This window comes from Homalodisca vitripennis, chromosome X (genome assembly GCF_021130785.1).
Source record: "Homalodisca vitripennis isolate AUS2020 chromosome X, UT_GWSS_2.1, whole genome shotgun sequence".
In the NCBI taxonomy this organism is placed as follows: domain Eukaryota; kingdom Metazoa; phylum Arthropoda; class Insecta; order Hemiptera; family Cicadellidae; genus Homalodisca; species Homalodisca vitripennis.
Window position 1 is genome coordinate 145,280,869 of NC_060215.1, and position 24,948 is coordinate 145,305,816.

The 24,948-nt window shown below is 35.2% G+C and overlaps 1 protein-coding gene across 2 annotated transcripts in view; it reads left to right on the plus strand.

Annotated features, from left to right (window-relative positions):
* Positions 1–2,195, plus strand: part of LOC124369971 (programmed cell death 6-interacting protein) — a 56,080-nt gene extending 53,885 nt beyond the window's left edge. For both annotated transcript variants that reach the window (XM_046828205.1, XM_046828206.1), the window contains 2 exons: positions 483–680; positions 1,479–2,195. In XM_046828205.1, the coding sequence (XP_046684161.1) occupies positions 483–680; positions 1,479–1,588 (308 nt within the window). In that variant the 3' untranslated portion in view covers positions 1,589–2,195. The remainder of the gene's footprint in view (positions 1–482; positions 681–1,478) is intronic.
* Positions 2,196–24,948: the final 22,753 nt, after the last annotated feature.

Here is a 24,948-nt window from a genome sequence, read left to right on the forward strand (position 1 = left end):
TTAATTTTATTTGGTTGTTTAGGAATTTTTATTCTACTATTCGGATGTTCGGCAAACCTAACTTATATTTCACTGCACACAGTGTTGGAATCAGCTGTTTAGTGAAATATAGAAAATATCTGACTAAGTTCAGTCTAAAAATGACTGTTAATTATATTTTTGTGACTGATTAGCACAATAGTACGTTAGTTTCAAATGTGTTTGTATCGTATGTTATAATCTTATAAAAATAAATAAAATCATCAAATAAAAATAATTAAACAACTCAATTAAATTTTTTATGCAAATTAGTTTACTCAACTATAAAAAGAATATTAATAGGAATGTAAACGTTTGATTCCGTGAACCTCCCTCCCCCTTGATAGGCTGTTTAACTATATCCTGATATTTAGCAGCTTATTTTTGAACCGTTGTGTATGAATTTAATATTTTCGAGTAATTTTTATATACGTTTTGTGCTTAGCTCAGTTGTTTTGTTTCAGACATGAAGAAGGAGCCCCCGCCACGCCCACCACCTCCAAGCACCGCCCCCACCAGTGCTGGCCCCCCTGCTGGTCTACCATACCCCATGCAACCACAAAATATGCCAATACCGTATGCTGCACCTCCTCAGGCCCCCTACCCTCAATATCCAGTGCCACCCATGCCTCAGGGGTATTACACACTTCCTTTCCCCAGTGGTACGTATATATATGTATATATATATCTTCATTACAATAATAGGCTAATGAATTTGCTATCCTATTGTAAGTAATATAAAAAGTTTAGCTGAGTTCTTTAAGAACTTGTTATTACTTGTAAACAATTTTAGAAAATTCAATTTTAGCTTTGTTTTTTAATAGGCTTGAAACTAATATTGAATTACACTACACCATCTTTTGTAGTCCGGACAAGGGTGGTGAATTTCCCCAGGAAGATCTGATCAGTTGTTTTTAGAGTGTTTTGCATTATTTGCTAGTATTGTACTGTGTCAAGTTTTTTGACTGCAGTATTAGATTGTGTTTCGATTGTTTCTTTCTGTTGCATTGTGGGATCTGTAGACAGTTTTTATTGGTTGTTTCTTCCATTTGCCCTAAAGGGCCAAAAACACTTTCAGCAACGGCCAGTATGGCCTTAATGCTGAAATCTGCTATGTGTTTTTACCAAGGATCCTATTGTTGAGAAATGTAGAACAATTCTACAAATATATAGCATGTCCCATAAAGGGTATAAATAATTTTTTAATTTTTAGTGCATAAGCGTAACGTATACCTGAAAATGCTTTATCATCTATCTATCTGTATGTGCTAATGTGTATAATTAGTTTTTTATTGCATATATTTTATTAGTAAAAACCTTAATTTTTCGTGATATTTAGTATTTGAAATTGTAAACTCTCGCCACCACAGTGGTAGACCACTTTACCTAGAATTTTTTCTGGACAATCCTTGTATATAAAAGTTGTGAATAGAAAGCAATGCTCATGTTTCCTGTCTCAGGAGGTTACCAGCCGCCGCCACAACAGTACCCAGGCTACCCTCCACAGTACCCACAATACCCTGGGTATCCTCCACAAGGTCAGCAACCACCACAGAACCGCCAGTGGTAACTCTCAATCAGTCGCCCACTGCAGTGAGCGTGTTCCGCTTGTATTTAATATTTTTCTATGAAGTTAGCATTATTATTATGAAAATAAACAAGAATATATTTTTATTTTTCTGTTTGAGTCTTTAAGTTGTCATGATTTTTACATTTTAAGGCATGAAACATTTCAAGTTTAATTTAATTATTACTAATAGCGGTTTTATATATTTCTTTTGTGTAAAGTTGCTATAATACTGCATACACATAATACTTTCATGCTTTGAATAAGTTAATTTCTAGATAATTACTATAAATATTGTTATTTTAGCATATCTTCGTACAGCCACAATATCCTGTAGATGCGTAATAAATTTTTATATATTTTTTTACTGAAAGTTGTCGTAATCCAGCAGAAGGTCAAAGTTGAAACCTCAATACCAGGCACAAGTATATATTGTTATTTACGCTATTTGTAAAGTGTTTCCATTAAACCTGACTATGTTCAGCATATTTATTATATTGCGTGTTACTTTAATTATTACAAAGGTTGTTGGGGCTTTTGAGTAACTGAGTTTGTATAGATTGAGTTGTTTACAGTCAATTGTATAAAATAAAATTTTACATAACTATAATTTATTTGTTTTATATGATGTTTGCTGTTAAAAGACTGAAGACTGAGAATTTCTGTTGTCACAATGAATTGTAATACCCTTATTGTACCAGAAATTGTAACCGGTCTCGATTCTTTGTAATGTTAGGTTTCAACACAGAATTCTCCATAGTCTAAAGATTGAATTTGACACAAATCTTGGGTGCCAGCTAGAAGATTAAGAGTTTTATGATAGCTTTTAAGAGGCTTTGGTTCCAAAGATCATTGTATTGCCATGCAGGAATCAAATATAAAATGTTTAGGAACATCATAAATGTTTTTAACAGAATACCCTATATTTCGTGTCCACAAAAGTGTTGAAGAGATCATATAATTGGTTTTATTTTTGTGTGCTAATGATATATAATAATGTTACATAATATATAATAGTGTATACATAATAGTGTATACATAATACATAATAATGTTTGAAAATTGAGGCCCACTAATCAGTTCACAGTTAAAATACTCTTCGTTTAATAAAGTGCAATAATATTTTGCGTAATCAAATCAGAAAATTAAACTTTATTTTTAATGCAAGACCTAATGGGGAAATTGGTAATGTCACAGGTAGGTGACCAATACATGGTATCTCTTGGACATTAAAAATTAATGTTAACACTGTGGTATAATACATACTAGTACTCAATCTTCTTCTATTTTCAGGGCAAATTTTCCATACTTAGGTGTGAATAATTTCTAAGCTGCATAACGTGGTACAAACAAACTAAAAGATAAATATTAATATTCCATGTCAAAACACTATTAATTACTGTCCATGCAAACTATTATTAGCACTAAGTAAGTAAACTGCAAGGACAAGATTTGATAACATCACTTAAATCTGATATAACCTACTTCGCCTCTAACCTACAACCACGGTTTTATAATAGTCATGTAATATCACAATTATGTCTAATTTTGACTGTGAATGTTACCATTTTTACAAGTATTGTGGTAGTGAACTCTACTGTGTAAAAAAACAAATGTGTAATTGTAATCAAAGCGTAAACGTAATTGATGTTGCCATAACGCAGTGAAAACATTTCTAATAATGGATCAGACTTGGAAAACACAATGAAATATTCGGTGAAATAACTTGGGTATGTTTAGTGTTTCATCTACTTTCTTAATCTAAATACCTGTGATTGATTTTTAGAGTTATTGTACAATATGTTTTGCAAAAGCCTGTGTATGATAATAATAGTGTTAGATTATTATTTTTATATTGTTTATACGTTTATCTATCAAGTCAGGGATGTGTTATATATGGTGTCTCAGTTTGCAAATGCTTACTGTTTAACTGTGCCTACAATACTTGTTATCAAAATTTAATATTGATAATATATTGTAAAATATAAGTAATGTTGTAAAAAAATGTTTAACCAAATTATTACCCTGTCTCTCTCTCCTCAACCTCTTGACCTGGTCTGCGATGTACCACTATCTTTATGACCGATAATTGGTCAAATTATACTCTGTTTTAAATGTTGCTGAAATAAAATGTTACTTTTTAGACTTATTACATAAGTACTATTTTATCTTAACGTAAATATAAAGATATAATTATTTATCTAGTTTGAACAACAGCAAAATTAAAATAACAAGTGTAAAAGTACTCATGTTATAGAATGCCATAACCTGCAGTTATAAATACAAATTTTTTTTATTTAAATTTTGTGATGTGAACTTCTCTCTGAAAAGAACAGTGCAAAATGTTTTGAATTCTAAAATATGTATTTCAATTTAGAAAATAACCCTACCTCTGGCTTTTTACCCATGAAGGGGTAGGATGATTGAATAGGTGAAATGATCACAACACTGAATTCCTTTCACTTAAAGGTGACATATTTGTCTTTTGTTTAGAGTATTTTATTGCTGTAGCTTACACACGAGGTATGTTCAAAAAGTAACAAGAATTTTAACTTTATGAAAAAAAAATGTATTATTCGTCTAAACTAATGTTGTCACCTTCAAAATACTCCCCATTATACAGGGTGATTCAAAACTAAACGGCAATCTCTCTAGAGCTTATTCTATAGCTAAAAACAAGTAAAATGTTCATATAACCATATTGCCCGGAAAACGCTTCGTTAGCGAGTTACGCCTAGCGAAAGATTTCGCCCGGATTTCAGAACCCTTGGTGAAGTCAGGCCGTTATAAAAATGGTAAAGGTAGTTACAAAGATACAAATACGATTGTTTTTTTATGTTTTTTATATCTGACAAATTTATTAAAATTCGTCCCAGAGCTGTAAATGCAATACTTTCAGAGATATCTTACGTAAAACACAAGAATTGGTGCAAAGAAATAACACATTTTTGTGTTTAACGTAAAGATTACTTCCATAAATGTTAAATAAAGGTCATTTTTTTCTTAAACAGATTTGTAGAACATTTAATTCTGAAAAGATTCATGTGAATTACTTAGGAAAAAAAAATTAATAATAGGTATTGAAATTTAGCTTTATTTAAAAATAAAACAGACGCACAAAAATGCATATTCTTATCTGCATAAAATATTAACTAATGTTTAGGTTGTGAGTAAACAGCTGATCATTTATTCAACACTTTTTATCGTCATATTTTCTTTGCATAGGTTGGCAATATCAGCTGATCAACAATTAAGTTCATGAAGTAATATTTGAATAACCTTTTATGGAGGTTTTTTGTATTGTGGCGTGTGAAGATTGTATTTTGTGAGATCCTGTGATTATTTGGAAATATTTTATACAAGTGTATAAAATATTTTATTAAATATTTATTTTTAAAATATTTTATTAAATATTTTTATAAAAGTGTATGTAATTATCTTAGTAAATAATGGCAGATAATGTAAATGGTATGTATTCGTTTGAAGAGTATACGGGCATGATACTGATTTACGGCAAAGTTAACAAGAATGGTTTAGCTGCAGTTCAGGAATATCGTGATACTTTTCCACATGGAAGAACACCTGATCGCAAAAACATTTGAAGCTGTGGAGAGACGACTTAGAGAAACTGTAGCTTTAAACCGAAGCGAATAGATACTGGTCGTCAACGTAGCGCAAGGAACTATAATAATGAACAAGCAATAATAAATGCTGTAGAATTATCACCAACCACAAGCACCAGACGATTATCACGTCAGTTAAATATTTGCCAGTCAAGCGTATGGCGGACACTTCATGAAGCACAGTTGTACCCATTCCATATAACACGTGTTCAAGACTTATTACCGCAAGATCTTAATAAACGGAAGATGTTCTGCCGCTGGTTAAGAAGAAATTGTTTTACGACATCAGTATTTTCTTCGGCGTATTCTCGTTACTGATGAATCCTGTTTTACTAGAAATGGAATTGTAAATTTTCGTAATACCCATACTTGGGCGTACGACAACCCACATGAAACTGCGACGAGGCATTTTCAACATACATTTTCAGTCAATGTATGGCTTGGTGTTCTGGGGTGATAATTTGATTGGTCCATTTTTCCTCCCTAATCGACTTAAATGGAGTAGCGTACTTAAATTTTTTAAGAACAAACCTGCCTACCCTCTTGGAAGATATTCCTGTTCAAAAACAGAATAAATGCATGGTTTATGCACGACGGGAGCACCTCCACATTTTTCTAATGATGTGAAAAACTATTTAAATGATACATACGGTAGACAATGGATTGGTCGAAATGGACCAGTAAAATGGCCACCACGTTCTCCTGACCTCACGCCAGCAGACTTTTTCTTATGGGGTTGGGATGAAGTCAATTGTTTATTCAAAACGGATTAACACCATAGAGAAGTTACGTAATCGCATTTACAGAGGCGGCAGAAACTATCAAGGAATGCTCCAAACGTTATGAAACGCGCTAGAAAAGAGTGGGATTCGTCGTGCGCGAAAACGTGCATTGCTAACAAACGGAGGACACTTTGAGCAACTATTATAGGTGATTATTACAGTTTTATAAAGGTAAATACATTTTATGTTAATGTTCAGTCTAGAATAAATGATCAGCTGTTACTCACAACCTAAACATTAGTTAATATTTTATGCAGATAAGAATATGCATTTTTTGTGCGTCTGTTTTATTTTTAAATAAAGCTAAATTTCAATACCTATTATTAATTTTTTTCCTAAGTAATTCACATGAATCTTTTCAGAATTAAATGTTCTACAAATCTGTTTAAGAAAAAAATGACCTTTATTTAACAATTTATGGAAGTAATCTTACGTTAAACACAAAAATGTGTTATTTCTTTGCACCAATTCTTGTGTTTTACGTAAGATATCTCTGAAAGTAATTGCATTTACAGCTCTGGGACGAATTTTAATAAATTTGTCAGATATTATAAAAACATATAAAAACAATCGTATTTGTATCTTTGTAACTACCTTTACCATTTTTATACGGCCTGACTTCACCAAGGGTTCTGAAATCCGGGCGAAATCTTTCGCTAGGCGTAACTCGCTAACGAAGCGTTTCCGGGCATATGGTTATATGAACTTTTTTTACTTGTTTTTAGCTATAGAATAAGCTCTAGAGAGATTGCCGTTTTAGTTTTTGAATCACCCTGTATATTACGCACTGTGTCAGCACTTCTTCCAATCCTTGAAACACTTCTCAAACTCGATCTTTGGAATAGCCTTTAGCTCTTTCAGCGATGCACTTTTAATGTCATCTATGCTTGTTTTTACCCCTCTCCCCCCTGAGTGCCTAACAGCCCTTTAAGGCCCTTCTTATTTTTGGAATAAAAAAAACACATCGAACCATGTTTGGAGAATATGGAGGCTGGGGCATCGCTACAGTACTGTTTTTGGCCAAAAATTCAAGAAACAAGCAGTCAAGTGTGAGCAGGTGCATTGTTATAATGCAAAAGCCATGAATTGTTTTGCCCGAAATCTGGGAATTGTTTTCAGATTGCTTCATGTAAATGGCATTGAACTTGCACAAAGTACTCTTTATTGACCTTGTGGCAAGACTTCATGATGCACTATGCCATTAAAATTGAAGAACACGTGAGCATAACCTTCACGTTCAACTGCACTGTTGAGCTTTTTTCGGTCTTGGCAATCCAGAATGCCTCCACTGGGATGATTGCCTTAATTTCATCGTTATATACAGAAACCCATGTTTCGTCACCTTTTATAACACGTTTCAGTAATTCAATTTCATCTAGTGACCCTGATCAACCTCCAATTTTCCATGGATTTTGTTCAAAATTCAACAGTTATGGAATATACTTATTGCTGCCATATGTTTCATATCCAAAACATTCGAAAAAAAATGTCATGGCATGAGCCAATTGATATGCTAACAACACCAACGACTTCTCTGGTCATATATGGCGATCGTTCATGACAATTTCACGTTTCTATTGATTGTTTATGTGCTGGGTGTCCGGGGGGAGCGTTCATTATCTGTCTTCACCGCCGTCGTTGAAACATTTATACCACTTTTAAAACCTTATTTTACTCATAGCAGACTCACCATAAGCCTTTGTTTCATTCTTCACACAAATTTTGATACAAATTCTTTGATCAATTTTTTTAACAAACGAAATTCAATGAGTTTATAAAACGCGTCTAACCTTAGCAGCTAATGAGACTGCCATTTTACGTATTTATAGTGTCTCTGATGTCAAAACGATGTAAATGGTAGTTTTGAGCTTCTTCGTCACCGACTTTCTTTGATCTCTTCAGACGAACATGACTCCAGATTCCAGGAGTCGAGTCTGAGACAGCATTAGATACCAGACGCTGCAATAAAACAAAGGTGGACTGGAGCTGAACTCAACATTCAAACTGAATCAACCCTCCCTACTATAGTTACATTATGTGTAAAATACCTCAATATTACATTGCATTTAATGTCCTATAAGAGGAAATAAGCTATATATAACCTTTACGAAGAATGACATTATTTACTTGTAAAATAGAAAATACTGGTATTGGTTTATTAGAGATTCTGATAAAGCTAATTTAACTCCAAGACCAAGACAGGATATAAGTATACTAAACTCTAACTGTACTAGACTTATCCTCTCTAAATCCTACATTATATGTAATCCTCTGTTGATCGAAAAAACTTCTTTGTTTTCTTGTAATCAAGATTAGTACTAACTGGTAAGTGGACGTTTCCTTCAATATCCAGAGATTCCACATTATAGAAAGTTCCAAAGTACTATAATGAAGTGTTTGAGATCCCTATGTATTGGCAAGAGGAGAAGTATGCCCAACAAGTTTTAAAACACTATAATACAGCTCAATAGGGTTAGAAAAATTACTAATCAACAAGTGAAACTTTGCCAGACTGCCTCTCCCCATTATGAGCAAATCCTCAGCAGGAGGGTTCAAATTCTCTTAAATAATTAAGTTAACCCAGATAACTCAGTCTATATTGGCTAGAATCGCTCCAGAGTTCATAAAATGGCATTGTTCTGAACAAGGTTCTGGTATTCGTTTTTAAACAAAGGCTCAGATTTCACTATTGCCGAACTGACTCTGGGCTTAGTGATGGGATGAGTGCAAAAAGGAAGGGGAGTTTTGGTCATTGATCTAAATCGTGACCGCAATAACCAGCTTAATTTGGGTTCACGACAACGACTATTCTGGGAAACTGGATACTATGACTGATTGATCTGCTGCTAACGCGAAATATGAAACGAAATTTTTATAAAGTATGGCTCAATTTGCTTTAAGCCACAAAGTAAATAATACCTATTTATATATCTAAAGATTGAGAGTCTCGAGTAAACTAAAAACCAAACTTCAAGATTTAGTTTATAACCAATAACAAACAATCTATCTCGTTTTAGTTTAACACCAAATGCCTGAGCTTGACGATTGCGTTATCACCCTTTCATGATTAAACGCAAAATTAACCTTAAAAAGTTTGGTTTATTACAAAAGTAACGGAACCTGCCGGGGTAAAACGTACAAAATTAGTTTGATTTGTCACCAAACATCAAAATAACAGAGGCTCTGCCTGGGGTAAACATCAAATTAATACGTTTGTGTTTGGTTTATCAGCAAAACGAGTGAGGCCCTACCGGGGCTAAACGCAAAATAGAGGACTAAAACTTCCTCTTGTGAACGAGCAAATGTCTGTAACTCGTTTTAATACGGATAATGAAATCAAAATATTGGATAAACAAATAGGCCCTACCACCAAGAGGAAAAAGCAAACTAGCTGTTGACATCATAGCCGACACACCACACATCAAGCTGAGGTGAAACTTCACATCTTAATGGGTGACAACGAATAGACAGATTAACAGTGAACACAGACAACACTTCCATAAGGATGAACTATCAACAATGCAATAAATTGGCTTTCTTTCCCAGAAAGCAGGGCTAATTATCACTCCAGAATATCTATTGACTGTATTTGTACAAGCATAATTGAATATATGGTAGACTTTACAGGATTCCTGACTGGGAAAGTAGACGCACTTTCACTATGCACACAAAATTCTCCTTTAAGAAAGAAGCTACACTTAAAAGAGTCTTCTCAAGTAAAAAAACTTGATAGCCGGAAAGAATTCTTTGCCGAAAGCTAGGAAACATGCACTGTGCACCTGATCTTGCAGAGAGCTACAAGTTATTTTTAACAACCATGTTGTTTTGTTTTTTTTTTGACAATTTTATTTACAATCTGTTCAGACATTCTTAGAACAATAAGTAAATTAGATAAAATAGTAAATTAACACGAGTTAGACTCTATCCAGCGATAGAGCTAACACAAATAAACAAGAAAGTTTGAAATTAGAACCTAAGAGGTAAGTCCAGGATTGAGTGTCTCTTCAGACGTGTAACTGACGCACTATTATCCAACAGGTTCATCGCAAGATAGTTCGGATGAGAATACAGCTTGCCTTGGTACTTCTTGCTGTAGCGAGTTATTTCCTCTTTTACTGTGGGAATTTTGGTGTCTTGATGTATTAATTGATTAGTTATATACCACGGAGCTTCCAGGATGTTCCGAAGGACTTTAGACTGAAAACGTTGGAGAATTTCGATGTTGGAGTTACTGGCTGTACCCCAAAGCTGTATACCATAAGTCCAAACAGGTTTCAAAATCACCTTGTATACTAACAACTTATTTCTTAATGATAATTTCGACCTCTTGTTTAAAAGCCAGTATATTTTTTTGAATTTTGAGTTTAAAAATAATCTTTTGTGCCAGATATGAGAACGCCAAGTTAGTCTTCGGTCTAGATGCATACCCAGATATTTCACTTCTTCAGATTGGGGGAGGAGGACATTATTAAGAGAGAGAGGTGGGCAGTTAGCAGGCCTTGTTGTGAAAGTTACATGAGTGGACTTGGTTTCATTAACCTTCACCCTCCATCTCACAAGCCACTCCGACAAGTCATCCAGCTCAGATTGTAGTCGTTGGGATGCAATTCCTGGGACTTCATGGGAGGCTAGTATAGCGGTATCATCAGCAAAGGTGGCCATGGTGACATCGGCTCGTACAGGTATGTCAGATGTGAAGAGGGTGTAGAAGATGGGACCCAATACACTGCCTTGTGGAACGCCCGCCTCAATTTTGTGGAGGTCGGAGTATTCGTCTTGAAATTTGACTCGAAAAAAACCTGTTTGACAAATAGGACTTGATGACATTAAAGAAAGAATGAGGAACTAGTAGTTTTAATTTATAGAGGAGACCCTCATGCCAAACTTTATCAAAAGCCTGACTGATATCAAGAAAAACAGCCGAGCAGTACCTTTTTGTTTCCAGATCTTCCTTCACTACATTGACCACACGATGAATCTGCTCAATGGTAGAGTGCTTCTGGCGGAAACCAAACTGATGGTTGGGGATAAGGTTGCCGCTATCAATAACTTGCTGAAATCGTTTTAGAAAAAGCTTCTCAAAAACTTTTGAAGGCAATAGACTTATGGGCCTATAAGAACTAACCTGATGTGGAGGCTTCCCAGGTTTAGCTACCATGACAATTTCCGATAATTTCCACTGTGCTGGAAAAATGCTCAATTCTCAATATTGCGTTGAAGACAAAAGTCAAAAACATAATAGCTTTCCTCGGCAGTTCTTTTAAAATCCTTCCTGTAATGAGGTCATACCCAGGAGCTTTGTACGGCTTCAATTGTTTCACAATTATTTCAGTTACTTCAGAGGGAGTAAAGGGCTGAACAGGAAGTGATAGTTGGGTAGGTGATTCTAATAAGTATTCAATTTCTGGGTCAGGAGCTTGAGCTGAGTCACTGGGCTTGAACACATCGCGTAAGTGCGTAGCGAATACTTCAGCTTTCTCCTTGTTGTTCTTGGCCCAGCCACCACCTGGCAAGATAATCGGAGGAATCGGCACTCTTGGACTAGTCATGTGTTTAGTAGTTTTCCACATTGAATATTTCGTGTCTTCTGTAGGAGTTAGACTTGCAGTAAAAACCTGAAACCTTTCATTATTGAAGTTAGATAACAAACGTTTCAAATCCCGCGCCGCTCTATTGAAGTTGTTTTTATCACGAGGATTCCTGGAATTTTGCCAAATCCTACGAAGTCTTCTTTTTTGAGTAATCTTTTTCTTGATGCTAAGAGGGTAGTTCAGGCCATTAGTGGTTCCGTTTCGTTGATGCGGCGTTGATTGCCAAGCACACTTCTGGACTGTCCTGTTAAACAATTCAACAGCTTCATCTATTTCACCATTTGTCTTCAAGGAAACGTGTAAATGCAAGTTTTCATCAAGAAGAGATCGAAATTGGTCCCAGTCAGTATATTTAGAACTTAACAGCAGTGGACCCTCTGTAGTAATGACAGATGAACTTAAAGTGAAGATCAATGGAGAATGGTCTGAGGATAAATCAAGACAAGATTCTAAACGTGTGTACGTTTGGGAAATACCTTTAGTCACGAAGAAATCAAGCAAATCAGGAATTTTTAAGGGATCAGTAGGCCAATAAGTCGGTTCTCCCGTAGAAAAATATTGATAGTTATTGTCGTTGATAGTCTTAAGGAGATTACGGCCTCTGGGATTGCACAGCCGAGAGCCCCACATGGTGTGTTTCGCATTAAAGTCACCCCCCGCAATAAATCTACAACCCAAGGTATTGAAGAAGTCGCTGTATTGCTGGTATGAAACGTTATGACGAGGAGGGGTATACACAGAAGATACCGTGAGTGGACCTGACCAGTCTTCAATCACAACACTGGAAGCTTGAATATAATTATACTTATAAGCAGGTATGGCATGGTGTTTTATACTATTTTTAACTAATACCGCACTACCACCATGAGCAGTATTATCTGGATGATTACAGAGATACAGAGAGTAAAAAGGAATTTTGAAATGTGTCATATCTGTGAAGTGAGTTTCGGAGATAAGCATAATATCAACTTTATGAAGACCAAGAAATATTTTAACCTCTTGAGTATGGTTACTCAAGCCATTGGCGTTCCAAAGTGCTATTCTATAAAAATTATTCATTTTAGCTTCGAAATGACGGAAGACAATAGGTTCATTAAAGTACCTATCTGTTCAGCCTGTTGTATCATTATTTTTTCAAATTTGCTGAAAAAGTCGTTAAGTGTTTTACTTAAAGCGTTTTGAGTACTGTTATCTTCAGACATCGAGTTGGATGCCACCTGTGCATATGATCGTCCCGGCAGGATTCGAACAGTGGATGGACTGGGAGGTCTTACCACTTCTTGGGCTCCCCGAGGTGATTGATCATGAGTTTTACTTTCAGGTACCTTGGGTCTGATCGGGGGAAACGATTTTTGTTTAAGTTTACGGTACACAGAACAACCTTTGTAGTTCGCCGGGTGGTTCCCCTCACATAGAGCGCAGGTGGGTGGGGTATCACTGGATTTCAAACATGCCCGTATGTCATGGTTCTGGCCACATTTAACGCACCTGTAAGGGTGCCAGCAATACGTTTTGGTGTGTCCATAACTTTGACACCGCTTACACTGAACGATCTCGGATTTCCTGAGCGGTGGTTCAAAGGTAATTTTTGCATTAAGGAGGTACTCGATATTAAATATATCTTTGTTACACGGATTTGGTTCCAGATCAACAAAGAACATTGAAAGAGGTGCTTTGGTTTTATGCTGTCTCATATTCATTACGTTGCGAACCTGGAACCCACAGGATTCAATAGCAATCTTAATGTCCGCAACATCAGTGGAAAAGTGCATATTTTTTAAAACCACGCGATATGCTTTCTCTTGTTTGATTTGGTAGGTATGAAAGGTGACCTGCAGCTCTTCTAGTTTGTGCACCAGCTTCCGATAACCGTCAATAGTTGTTTTATTAACTTTGAATTTGTTTTGGCTGAGGCATTTAAATGTGTAGTTGTCATTTGGGATAACAGTTTCAATAGCGGTTATCATGCTCTTAACGTTTACAACGTTGGGTACGAAGATCGGAGGTGGTTTATCCTCGCCAACATGAGACGGCGGCGTCGATGTGGTGCTCTCATCCATCGTATTTGACCCTCCAATAGCATCGAAACGATTATTTGTAGTTAATTAGAAGCTACTTGGGTTTGAACACAATTTCTTCGATATGTCGGGACCAATCGAAACCAATTTCCTAGGTCTTTTGAATGAACCAGTCACTGTTTGCCAGTGGATGCCGTCATTATTTTCTTTCTCCTCAGAGTTTCGGGAGTTTGGAATACCTGTAGATATTACTGCTGTCTGATTATAACTGTGATCATGTAGAACATGAGGACTATCATCAGTGAAAGCATTTTCACAACTGGAACCTGGTTGCATCATGAGAGTCTACAAAAACGTAAACAATCAAAACATAAACACAAACAAGACAAGGTTATGTAACAGGAAGAACAAAAAACATTACATTACGAACAGTAAACTACATCAAAACTATTATCAAAATAAACGAAATCAATTAATAACAGTCCTTATTATCAGTTTGTGAACTATTTCACGAGAAAAAAACAAGTTTATGAACTAAGAAAAACGAACGAGAAAATCAAAGAAGAAGGCTTGAAGTTCACTATAATGAATAAGTAGAAATTCAAAAGCTTTCTAACTGCCTTACACATATATGAATTATAACTGAACTGATGCCAGCTATGGCATAAAAAAGAAAACCTGTGACATTAAACTTAGAAATCGTAATCAAAAAACAACAGCAAAATATATTAATCAGGCTAAAAACCAGTCTAAAGCTGTCTGGGACACATTTAGCATAGAAAAACGAAGTAAACAAAAACATTAATCAAATATACAGTTGGATATACATGGCAAAATAGTGGATGACGCTGCCTGGTAGCTGAACTCCTTATTACATATTTTTCACAAAAAGCAAATTTCATATTAAATAAAAATCGGGAGCAATATAAATGGACAACAGTAACCCACCAAATTATCCAAATTACCGGTTGCAACACTAACAAACACAAAGGAAGTAATTGCTTTAACATTCTCCTTAAAATGTAAGTTGTTTTGTGTATGAAGTTCCTTCAAAAGTCATAAAACACTGGACCAAACAACAAGCACATCTAATGGTCAGCATAATACCAAAGGCAAGATATTTCAAGAAAGATCTCACCTGTCGACTATAAATGTTGCATGACACTTAATTTCTACGTAGATAAGAATGAGTTATTGTATTAATGGGTAACTGTATTGTATTATGGTGAATATCCGACCATGGAATGCGACTGAGTGTCGTTGAAGCCTATCACTCGTAAACTGACACAATTTATCATTTGTTTGATAAAGAATGTAAAAATGTACGAGTGGTCCATAGTCCTTGATTTGACCTTTCCTTGGTATCCTTTAACCTTAATGAGTAACAAATCAGATTTGTCTTTCCGGGAACACCCTTAAGTAAGATTATTATTTCTTTAAGGGTAGTTTAAAATGACTTCCTTCTGAGTCCGATGGTACAGTTAGAGAATCAGTAGGAAGAATAGAACTAGGTTGATTCTTGAGTACTTTGGCTAATGGCTCAAACTTAACCAGTTCCAGCTCATTAATACTTTCACATAATTAGATCGGCCGTAAACAACTGCACGAATGGTGCATCCCAACGGTATAGTTTGTCACCAACTATACCTTCTAGGGAGAAAGCCGGCCTTCACCTTATAAATGGTTCCGTTGGCTAGTCCTAAGGCTAATCAAGTGCCAATCGTTCCCTGCCCACCAACTACACAAATACTTATCACATGATCACGTACTTCTTCTCCTATCAGATTTACTGCAGCAACCGCATTCAGTAACGCGGAAAGTGTTCTGCCATGAGTCGTGGCTCTCACTTGCGGTATGTTATCAACTCTGTCTCATCTCTTTCGACACTTCCTATAAAAGATTCTAATTTACTGGAGGCACGTTTTGCATTATTCCGGAGTCGTGTATTTCTTGTGAGGACATGCCTCCGCTGGATCCCGTTTGCCTAAAGCGGGTTCACGTTTTCCGTTCTGCACTGACAGTAAAAACTACCTGAAATCAAGAGAATCCAAAAATACCTCACGAGGTGTCCCCGTTTCTCGTAGGACCAGCAGGGACTTTTCGCGCTAGGCTGTTGTTTAATAGATTCCGGGAAATCATTTTTATTAAACTCGATTACATCATCACAGCATCTGCGCGCTTGTCTCGGGTGTTGCTTTCGTGTTATGTACTCTTTCCAATGGAAAATTTGTCTGGATTATACCGTTGGCCGGGAAAGATTTGACATCCGTCTCTGTCCGATATGACTGTAGAGAAAGTTTTGGAGCATAGCCATAGGCCCTTATTTAAATGCTAAGTTTTCTATCATAACTGTTTACACAAACCGATGATCGGCTCTTCTTTTGTGAACGTAGACGATTTCTGAGACCAGTGCTACTGAAGGAGGAGGCGACGGTCGAAAATTGTTCTTATATCTCACGTAGAATCCTTAAACCTCTATTCTTCGATTAAGGATGCCATAGAGTGGCAATTCTATCTACGTACCATCAGTTTGTACTCTGGGCGCATGTTATACGTTTAATTTAGTATATTCTGAGGATTAGAGTATTCTATTTACGATTTGTTTTGTGGCATTTTCCTTAAGGTGGTGACCCTGAACATTTGTATATTTTCTTTTTAGTTATAACATAATACTTATCAGTACGTACCTTATAAGTTGTAACTTTAGTGAGTACCTATTTATACTAGAAGGACTAGATTTATTTACAGATTTGTAATTAATTGCTTTAACATGACAGCTTCAATTTAAATAATGGAAGCACTGGTTAAATTTCATAAAAATCAGATTTTATAAATTATTTTTACTAAGATAATTTTACTTCAGTTGAAGTTTAACTTAAAATATTATATACAATTTCCATTTAAACATGTAACCATTTGCATAGCTTAATTGTATTTTTGTGATTTATTAACTTATTCAAACCTTATTTCAGATCAATATAAATTTGAAAGATAAGGTTCGAAATTTTTACAAAAATGCAATTTTCCCAATTATATTGTCTAAGCAAACCTAGGCATATCATTTGAGAATACGGAAACAGCATTGGCTATATCATGATTGCAGATACATGTTTTGATCATTTAAACTTGTAGGTAGTTATTTATAACATTGACTTTAACTGAAAAGTGGTTAATTTTAAATAATATTTTAGTATAAGGCACTATCAAGAACGAAAACCAATGAACACACAAACATACGCATCTTTCAAAACAATTTCGAGAAAAAGACTATTCTATAAGACAGATCGGTAATGTATAATAATTATACGTTGTCTTTTCTTTAATACTACATATAGCACAACACTGTATGAAGAATAACATAATTATTTGATTAGTTGTACAGTGAAATATCACAATACTAAATAGTATAAGAGTACAGTATAGTAAATCAACGATTTCGTATTACGATTTTGAGATACTTAGATAGTTTAATGTTTCTAATCCTAGATAGACCCAACGTGAGCGGGTGAGGAATTTTGTATTTGGGTTCTACGACGTGGCTGCACTTTACAGGTACATAAGATGTACTTAATCTACTCAAAACACATTGTTGTACTATCACATTGTGTACATTACTTCCAAAGGAAGATACCTATTATTGCTGTTTGAAGCCTTTATGGAACATTGCAAAACTATTTGACGTTTTTAATTTGTATAATATTATAAAAGACGTCCTTTAAAGATTTTCTTCTAATATAAGAAACACAAAGTGGTAAAATTATGAGCAAAGTTACTTAAATTAGTGTATACTTTTTCTTGACATCGGATGTTTGAAACTTTATGTACCATATTTTGTGTTATAGTTGGTGTACTTTAGGTATGCGGATCACTTAAACTCTAATGTAATTAATGAGTGTATTAGTCTCAGGGGGTTACTGGCGATAACAAAATTAAAATGTATCTAATACTTAATAATTAGATTTAGTTGATTATTATTTTTCACTCGCTATCGTTATTGTCCGAAATTCTGTTATAATTTCAAATCTGCTATAGTTAATAACAAACTTTAAATTTACTTTTCAGTTTATATAAAACATTTAGCACAGTTGTGATAGTATAATTTCGCTTATAAAATTAATTATTTCAAATAGTTCAAGGCACATTTATCTCGTTTTACAACACTAAGATTATACGGACTGTTCAACTGTTCATTGTTGTAACATTACACTGCGGTCATTATTTACTTTTCGAGAAAGAACTTGTCAATGTCAATTTTTTAAATTTGCTGCAATGGCATTTCTTTGCAATTAATGCGACACGACATTGTTAGAAATGTACTGAACTATTTAATTAAGGTTTTATCGACAGTTTAATAATTTTGTGATTAAAACTTGACTAAATACCCTACCTACCTATATCAGTTATCTAATGAATGTAATAACATACATCACACATATGTTTTCTTAAACTTGATACACAGTATTTTGCTAAGCGTTACTGGTAATAATATTACTTAAATTATATCTTAAAACCACTGAGGGTAGCTAGCAAACACAGTATAATCCTTTAATACGTACTTTAATACTCGTAAGTAGTAATACAGTAGTTTATTTGTATTTGTAAATTGATCTAAAACGATACGAATACATTTATTTTATCAACGATACAGGCAGCAATAAGATAGACACTTTTATTACATAGCAAAACATTAATATAGTCACATATTAAAATACTAGTTAAACTATGATACATTACTGCAGTTTTCATATTTTACATGCCGATGACCTCTGATAGTCTTTGAGACAAAATGCTGTTTTGCCGGTTTGCCGCCAAACTGATTGTGGCTGTTGTGTTGTAGGTTAGTTCTCCAAACGTCGTTCTAAGTTCTAATAGTTATAGCGTAAGTGTTATTTTAATGTAATTGTAAATTATTTAAAGTGTATTTGTCGGTGTTTTAATTATTAAGTGTTGTGTTCGGTATTTTTTATAAGACAGTGGATCCTGCTTCTCTTCTTTCGATGTTCTGCTACCCAGAAGAATCATAAGGATAAAGGTGTTAGCTTCAGTTAATGTACGGTAAGTGTTATAATTATGTCTATATGTTAAGTTTTCTCCTTGTTTTGCCCTATTTATTTTAATTCTCGTCTTTTACCCTTGTCTTTTAGCTAAATTACTTATTGGCCACCTATGCAACCCAAGAAAACATATAGATTAGTCCCCTCATTTGACTAGGCTATTCTTACACGTGCACTTCTTACAATAATTTTCTTAATAGATATAGGTTTCTGTCATTTAATACAAGTACATGTGGTAATTATCATATTAACGGCCGGGGCGGAAAAATACGAGTTTTGCGTTAAAAACTTCTTGGAATCGTCATATAGAACAAAAAAGTATAAGGTTTGATGGGGTGGAAATGAGAAATAACGAAGTTCTAGAAAATGAAAAATTAAATACCTTTTCAGTAATATCTCCATGTTCTACATCCACGTCTAGCGTCACGTGACCTTTTGTGGCCAATGATTGAACCTTGTGATGACGTCATCGGTTGCGCCGCCATCTTTGCAAACGTAAATGAAAAATAATACAGAAATGAGCAGAATTTTGATCAAAATAAATAATGTTTTTCTTAATTTCGAGAAAAAAATTAATTACCGAAGGTGCTGCCGAAGCCCGCGCTGATGTCAATAAAAGAAAAACATCCCTCGAGATAGTACCTATCAGTAAAATATAAAATACTAGAGGGGCTGATCAAAAATATAAATTGAAATGTAATGCAAAGGCAATTATGTAAAGTTAAAAAACTAAATAAATCATGAAAAACTCAAATATATAGATGGATCAGAGAACACATACCATTAGTGTGTTGGCGGATACAGCTGAGCAGCAGCAACAAAAAAGTCGTCTATCACAACGAAACGACAAAGTCTCCCGGTTTAAAAACACCACTCGACCGCACGACGAACACATACATTCATTTTTAAAAATTCCATGTTCAATTAAAAAAGAGATAATTTCGTTTCGGTTAAAACGTAAACTCTTTACGTGCCCTATGAAACACTCCGACACACACAATTCACTAGGGTTGGTTGAACTGATTGAACTCACTCAATCCGACCTACTGAACACGATATCTTGTGTAGAACTGACCCATGCCCCGGAGAACTCAGATAACAGGTACGTTATCAGCCTGCTATCAGTCCCGGCCGCAGATAATATTCAAGTAAACAGATTATCCAGACACAGCACACAAACAACATTAAAACATTAGGAACTTAACCACTTATCAATATACCCCCTAAAATCATGTTATTTGTCATTTGCACCCCATAGTACTATATATATTTTTTGTTCAGGAGGGTGAGCAGAATACGTTGGTAACGTCAAATTCATGATTTGCCGCCCCGGCGTTTAATCTTACTGGTACGGTACATGTTTTTTTGTTAAGTTTGGAAGGCTCGACAGTATTATAAGCGTCCAACTCTCGAGTGATTGATAATATAGACTCGTCAATTATATAAGTCGGTTCTTATTCATCATGATCAATTCAATCATGAATTATATTAGAACAATTTAAATGCTGTCAGACATGTTTACCCGTTAAGTAATGGTAAGTACTACGCTGCTCAAACCTGTATTAACAAAGTTGTATTTTCTTCTATAATCTAAAATACATTTATTTCTTTAATATATAAAAATATAGCTTCACTCTACAATCCTAAAAGTCTATAAAATAATTCAGTTTGACATTATAGTTAAATGGGAGGTGGGAAGAAATACTGTTGTTTGTCAATACCTGTTACAAAATAATGTGTTTAGTTATTAAATTTCTGTAGTCTGGTAAAAGCCAGAGTCAGAATCTGTTATTGTCATCCATCTATATAGTATACATACCATTGACAAAGGTCAATTAAATATTAGCCAACTTATCTATAAAATTAGACATTAGAATTGGATTCTTAAAAGCACCTGCTTACAGTGAAACGATCTTAAATATCAGATATGATAATTAATTATGTATTAGATATGTTATTATATTATCTCTCTCCCTATTTTACATATTGGACAATTGGACATAATACTCTTGGACACTGTAACATTCCAAACAGACTAAAAATGCTCTAAGCTTCCTCCGAAACTAACAAATGTTACCAGCTGATACTATCTTGGTAACTACTTATGTTAATTATTAATTATTGCTAGCTGTTTTCATGACTTAACAGATAACAGTAGTTGAAAATTAATTTAATTCAGTCTAACTTATCTGACATCAGATTACATTGTACGATTTAGGACGTGATCTAAGATTGGGAAAGTACCGATCGGAAATGCTTCTGGCCATCAGTGCGGGCTTCGGTGGCGCCTACTACCCAAAAAAAGGTTAAAAAAAAAGGTAAAACAACCCATGAGATAGTACCCAAATTCAAGCTCATATCACGTGAGCGCTTGTAAAGGTTATCTTAAACTTTTTATATTTATAATACGTACATATGTATAGCCTAATAACAAATAGCAGATAAGGACTTTGTAGTAACCAAAAATCACAAGCGCTTGTAAGGTTATTATTAACTTTTATATGACTAGTAACATATTTACGATAACCTAATCTAAACCTATTTATATTGCATAATAACATTGCATATTGTAGTATGTCAATTCTTAGGCTCATTGCCTACGCAAAATGGCCTTGACTGGTTACCACTGCAACCAAAGCAAAAAATCTTTATGGGAACACCAAATCATTCAGCCCAGCTGTTACTGAAACAACATTAGCCGGTAATAGATTACCACTGAAATACCTGTTACTGTTACTAATACTGTAGATCTGTAATGGCAGCAAGTTGTTATGCGTATGTTTTGTCAGACGTGTTTATTCTTCAAAATAGTAAAAAGTGCGTAAATGTTATACTGTTTAATTTTTATATTTTATACATACATATCCTTGATTGTTTTTTATTCACAATAACATTATTACTTTTTATACTGCAATTTGAAATACAACGTAATTAAAATATAATGTAATTTGGTTATATACTTGTAGTTAGGATTCGATATTATTGATCACTCGAGTGTTGGACACTTATTATATGCAGTCGTTTTGAGTAACTCAGATTGTTTTGAGAATTGATTGAATTTTGTTAACTGTTTTGTTTTTTTTTTTTAAGGTGTTAAACTACTGCTTACGAGAGGAGCTGGCGTGAACACCAAAACGATTAGAGAACCATGTGAGGCAAAAAAAAGGTAAGTGAGAACAAAATTATAATTACAGAACCAGCGCTTGGAGTTCATGGAATTTATGTAGCCATGACTCTGCTACTGGAAAGAGGTGCTCTAGAAGTTTCTAGACTGTAACTTTATTAAAACTTTGCGAATTGTGAACTTGACAGCCAGAGTGGTAAAAGACAATGATGCATTATTACCCTTTTGCTATCGTCCTCCTGAACAAAACAATAATAGGTTTCAAGGGGTGCAAATGACAAATAACAAAGTTTAAGAAAATTAAAAGTGGAACTACTTTTCTTATAAGATAGTAGGAAGTTATGTTTCGATAAATTTATAATATTTGTTTGCTTTGCTGTTATTTAGGAAGTATCATAACAGATAGGGGCACAATAAGAGAAAAGATAGGAAACAGAATATGGAAGAGTGGAAAGTTTTTCAATATGGTGAAGAAGATTGTGTGGAGTTGGAACATTGGGAAAGAATCAAAAGTATTGATGTATAAATCTTATTTCCAACCAATTTTATTATATGGAGCAGAGACGTGGACGTGGACTAAAAATGATTTAAGCAGATTGCAAGCTGCAGAAATGAGATTTTTAAGAGGGATAGAGAAGACTACAAGAAGAGATAGAATAAGGAACGAAATAACCAGAGAAAGATTGAAGGTAGTTTCACTGCAAGAGACAATGGAAGGAAGAAGAATACAGTGGATGGGGCATGTGAAGAGGATGGGAGATAATAGAATGCCTAGAATAGCACTGGAGAAGGAGGAAGGAGGAAGAAGACCAAGAGGAAGACCGAGAGGAAGATGGGAGGACCAAGTGTGGAAAGACATAGAGAGAAGGGGACTACAGAAAATACAGGTGGAGGAAGAGGAGACCTGGAATGATAGACAAAAGTGGAGGAGGCTGTGCACGACGACCCGTGATAACGGAAACGTATGATTATGATGTTTGCTTTGCTAAGATGCGTTTCCTACAGGCCGTGTCACCGTGCTCGGCGCCTTGTTTGAGCACGCACACTACTGTTCTTCCCCCCACTAGCAGTCACGGTACAGTCTCACTGGAAAGTGACCACTCCAGCTAGGCTCACAACGCTCATTATTGTTTTCTTGCTCCCTGTTTGCGGTCAACACCCTGTGTTTGTGTTGTGAATGTTGTGATACTTGTGGAAGTTTTGGAGCTGCTGACATGGCAACACCGACTGTATTTAAGTCGAAGCTGGATGGCAAAGTTCTGAAAAGTCAGACACGTGAAGTTATTTCTAATGTGATGGATTTTATGAGTAGAGAGGGTAAAGAGGGAACATTTGTTATTGACCCTAAGAAAGTGAGAGAAAGAGTGGCAACAGCTGTCGGTGTTTCGCGGCGAACTCTAACCCGTATAAGTGCCGAAAAAAGAAAATTAGCTGAAACAACGACTTCCTTTGAAACTCCAAACAAAGTGAGAAAGGTGCCAAAAAAGGTGACTGGACTCGATGATTTTGATCTTGGTGTTATAAGACGGACAATGAACAATTTTTATTTGACCGAGAAATGTCTACCAACACTGAAGAAAATTTTCAAAACTCGAAAGTGAAATACATTTTACCGGGTCTATCTCGAGTTTGAGAAGAATTGTTAAGAAAATGGGCTACAGATGGAGAAAGACCAAATCAAACAAACATATTCTCATGGAAACCCAGGATGTTGCTTACAAACGATTTGTATATTTGAGAAAAATTTAAGAATACCGGAAGGAGAAACGCCCCATAATTTTTATGGACGAATCTTACATCGATTCAGCTCATGTTTCCGGAAAAGGTTGGTCCGATGACTCAAATGCAGGAGTGGTGGCCCCATTGTCCAAAGGCGAGCGACTTATTTTTCTACACGCAGGAGGAGAAATGGGCTTCATGAAAAACTGTTTGACAATGTGGGGAGCCAACATAAAAACAGGAGATTATCACGACAATGTGAACGGCAAGATGTATTTTAAATGGCTGACGGAAAAATTAATTCCAAATTTACCTCCTCGGACTGTTGTGGTTATTGACAATGCATCTTATCACAATGTCCAAGTAGATAAGTGCCCAACTTCGAAGAACACTAAATCAGAAATGCAAGATTGGCTGATACAGAAGAATATTGCATTCTCATCGTCATCGCCGAAGGTGGAGCTCTATGAGTTGATTAGGCAACACAAACCGGCGCACATTCGCTATCAAATTGACAAGATTATGAGAGAACATGGACACGACATCCTTAGGCTCCCTCCATATCATCCCGAACTCAATGCCATAGAGCTAATCTGGGCTGATGTAAAAAAACTGAGTTGTTGCTCACAATGTGACTTTCAACATACATGATGTTGAGCGCCTTGTGAACCAGAAGTTTGAAACCATAACTGAAACGGACTGGAAAAAAATATGTGAAAATGTGAAGAAAATGGAAGAGAAGTTCATAGGAGTTCAAAGTCAACTGGAAGATACCATTGAATCTTTTGTTATCGATCTTGGTGCAGAGTCCAGTGAAGAGGACAACTGTGACTTTTCTGAAGATGACATTGAAGACAGGAATTTGTCAGGGATCGAAGAGTTGATTTAAATGTTTATTTCCAATCTACACCCATTATTGTTTATGGACAACGAGGAGGACAGTATATCACTTTGGAATCTTTAATCCCACAATGTTGTCATTATTGTATATAATAAATATTGTTTTGTGAGTATGTAAAATATGTAAATAACTTTTAATGCGGCCTCCGGCAGTCTCAAGCCTGCAATCGAGTATTGAAACTCTGAACGCAGAGAGAAAGTTATTTGTAACCATCAGAGGGAAATACCTTATCACAATAATTATGTCATGGATTTTTGAAGAAATATTATTTAAAGATTTCTATGAAATCAATTTAAAGAAATATTTTGGTTCATACTGTTTAATATAAATGTGTTTCCTTCATTGATAAAATAACGAAGATATTTTAATTTGTTGTGGAAGACACGAGGGCCAGAGGGACCTGCTAGAGTTGACTGTACCTAATAAAAGTAGGGGAGGTGGAGTGGGAGCATTGGCGTTGTCTCTCAGGCCACCCTCTCCTACGCGCCGAGCACGGTGACACTACCTGTAGCTAGTAGTCATGGCCAGAGTTATTCGTGATCAGACCCTCT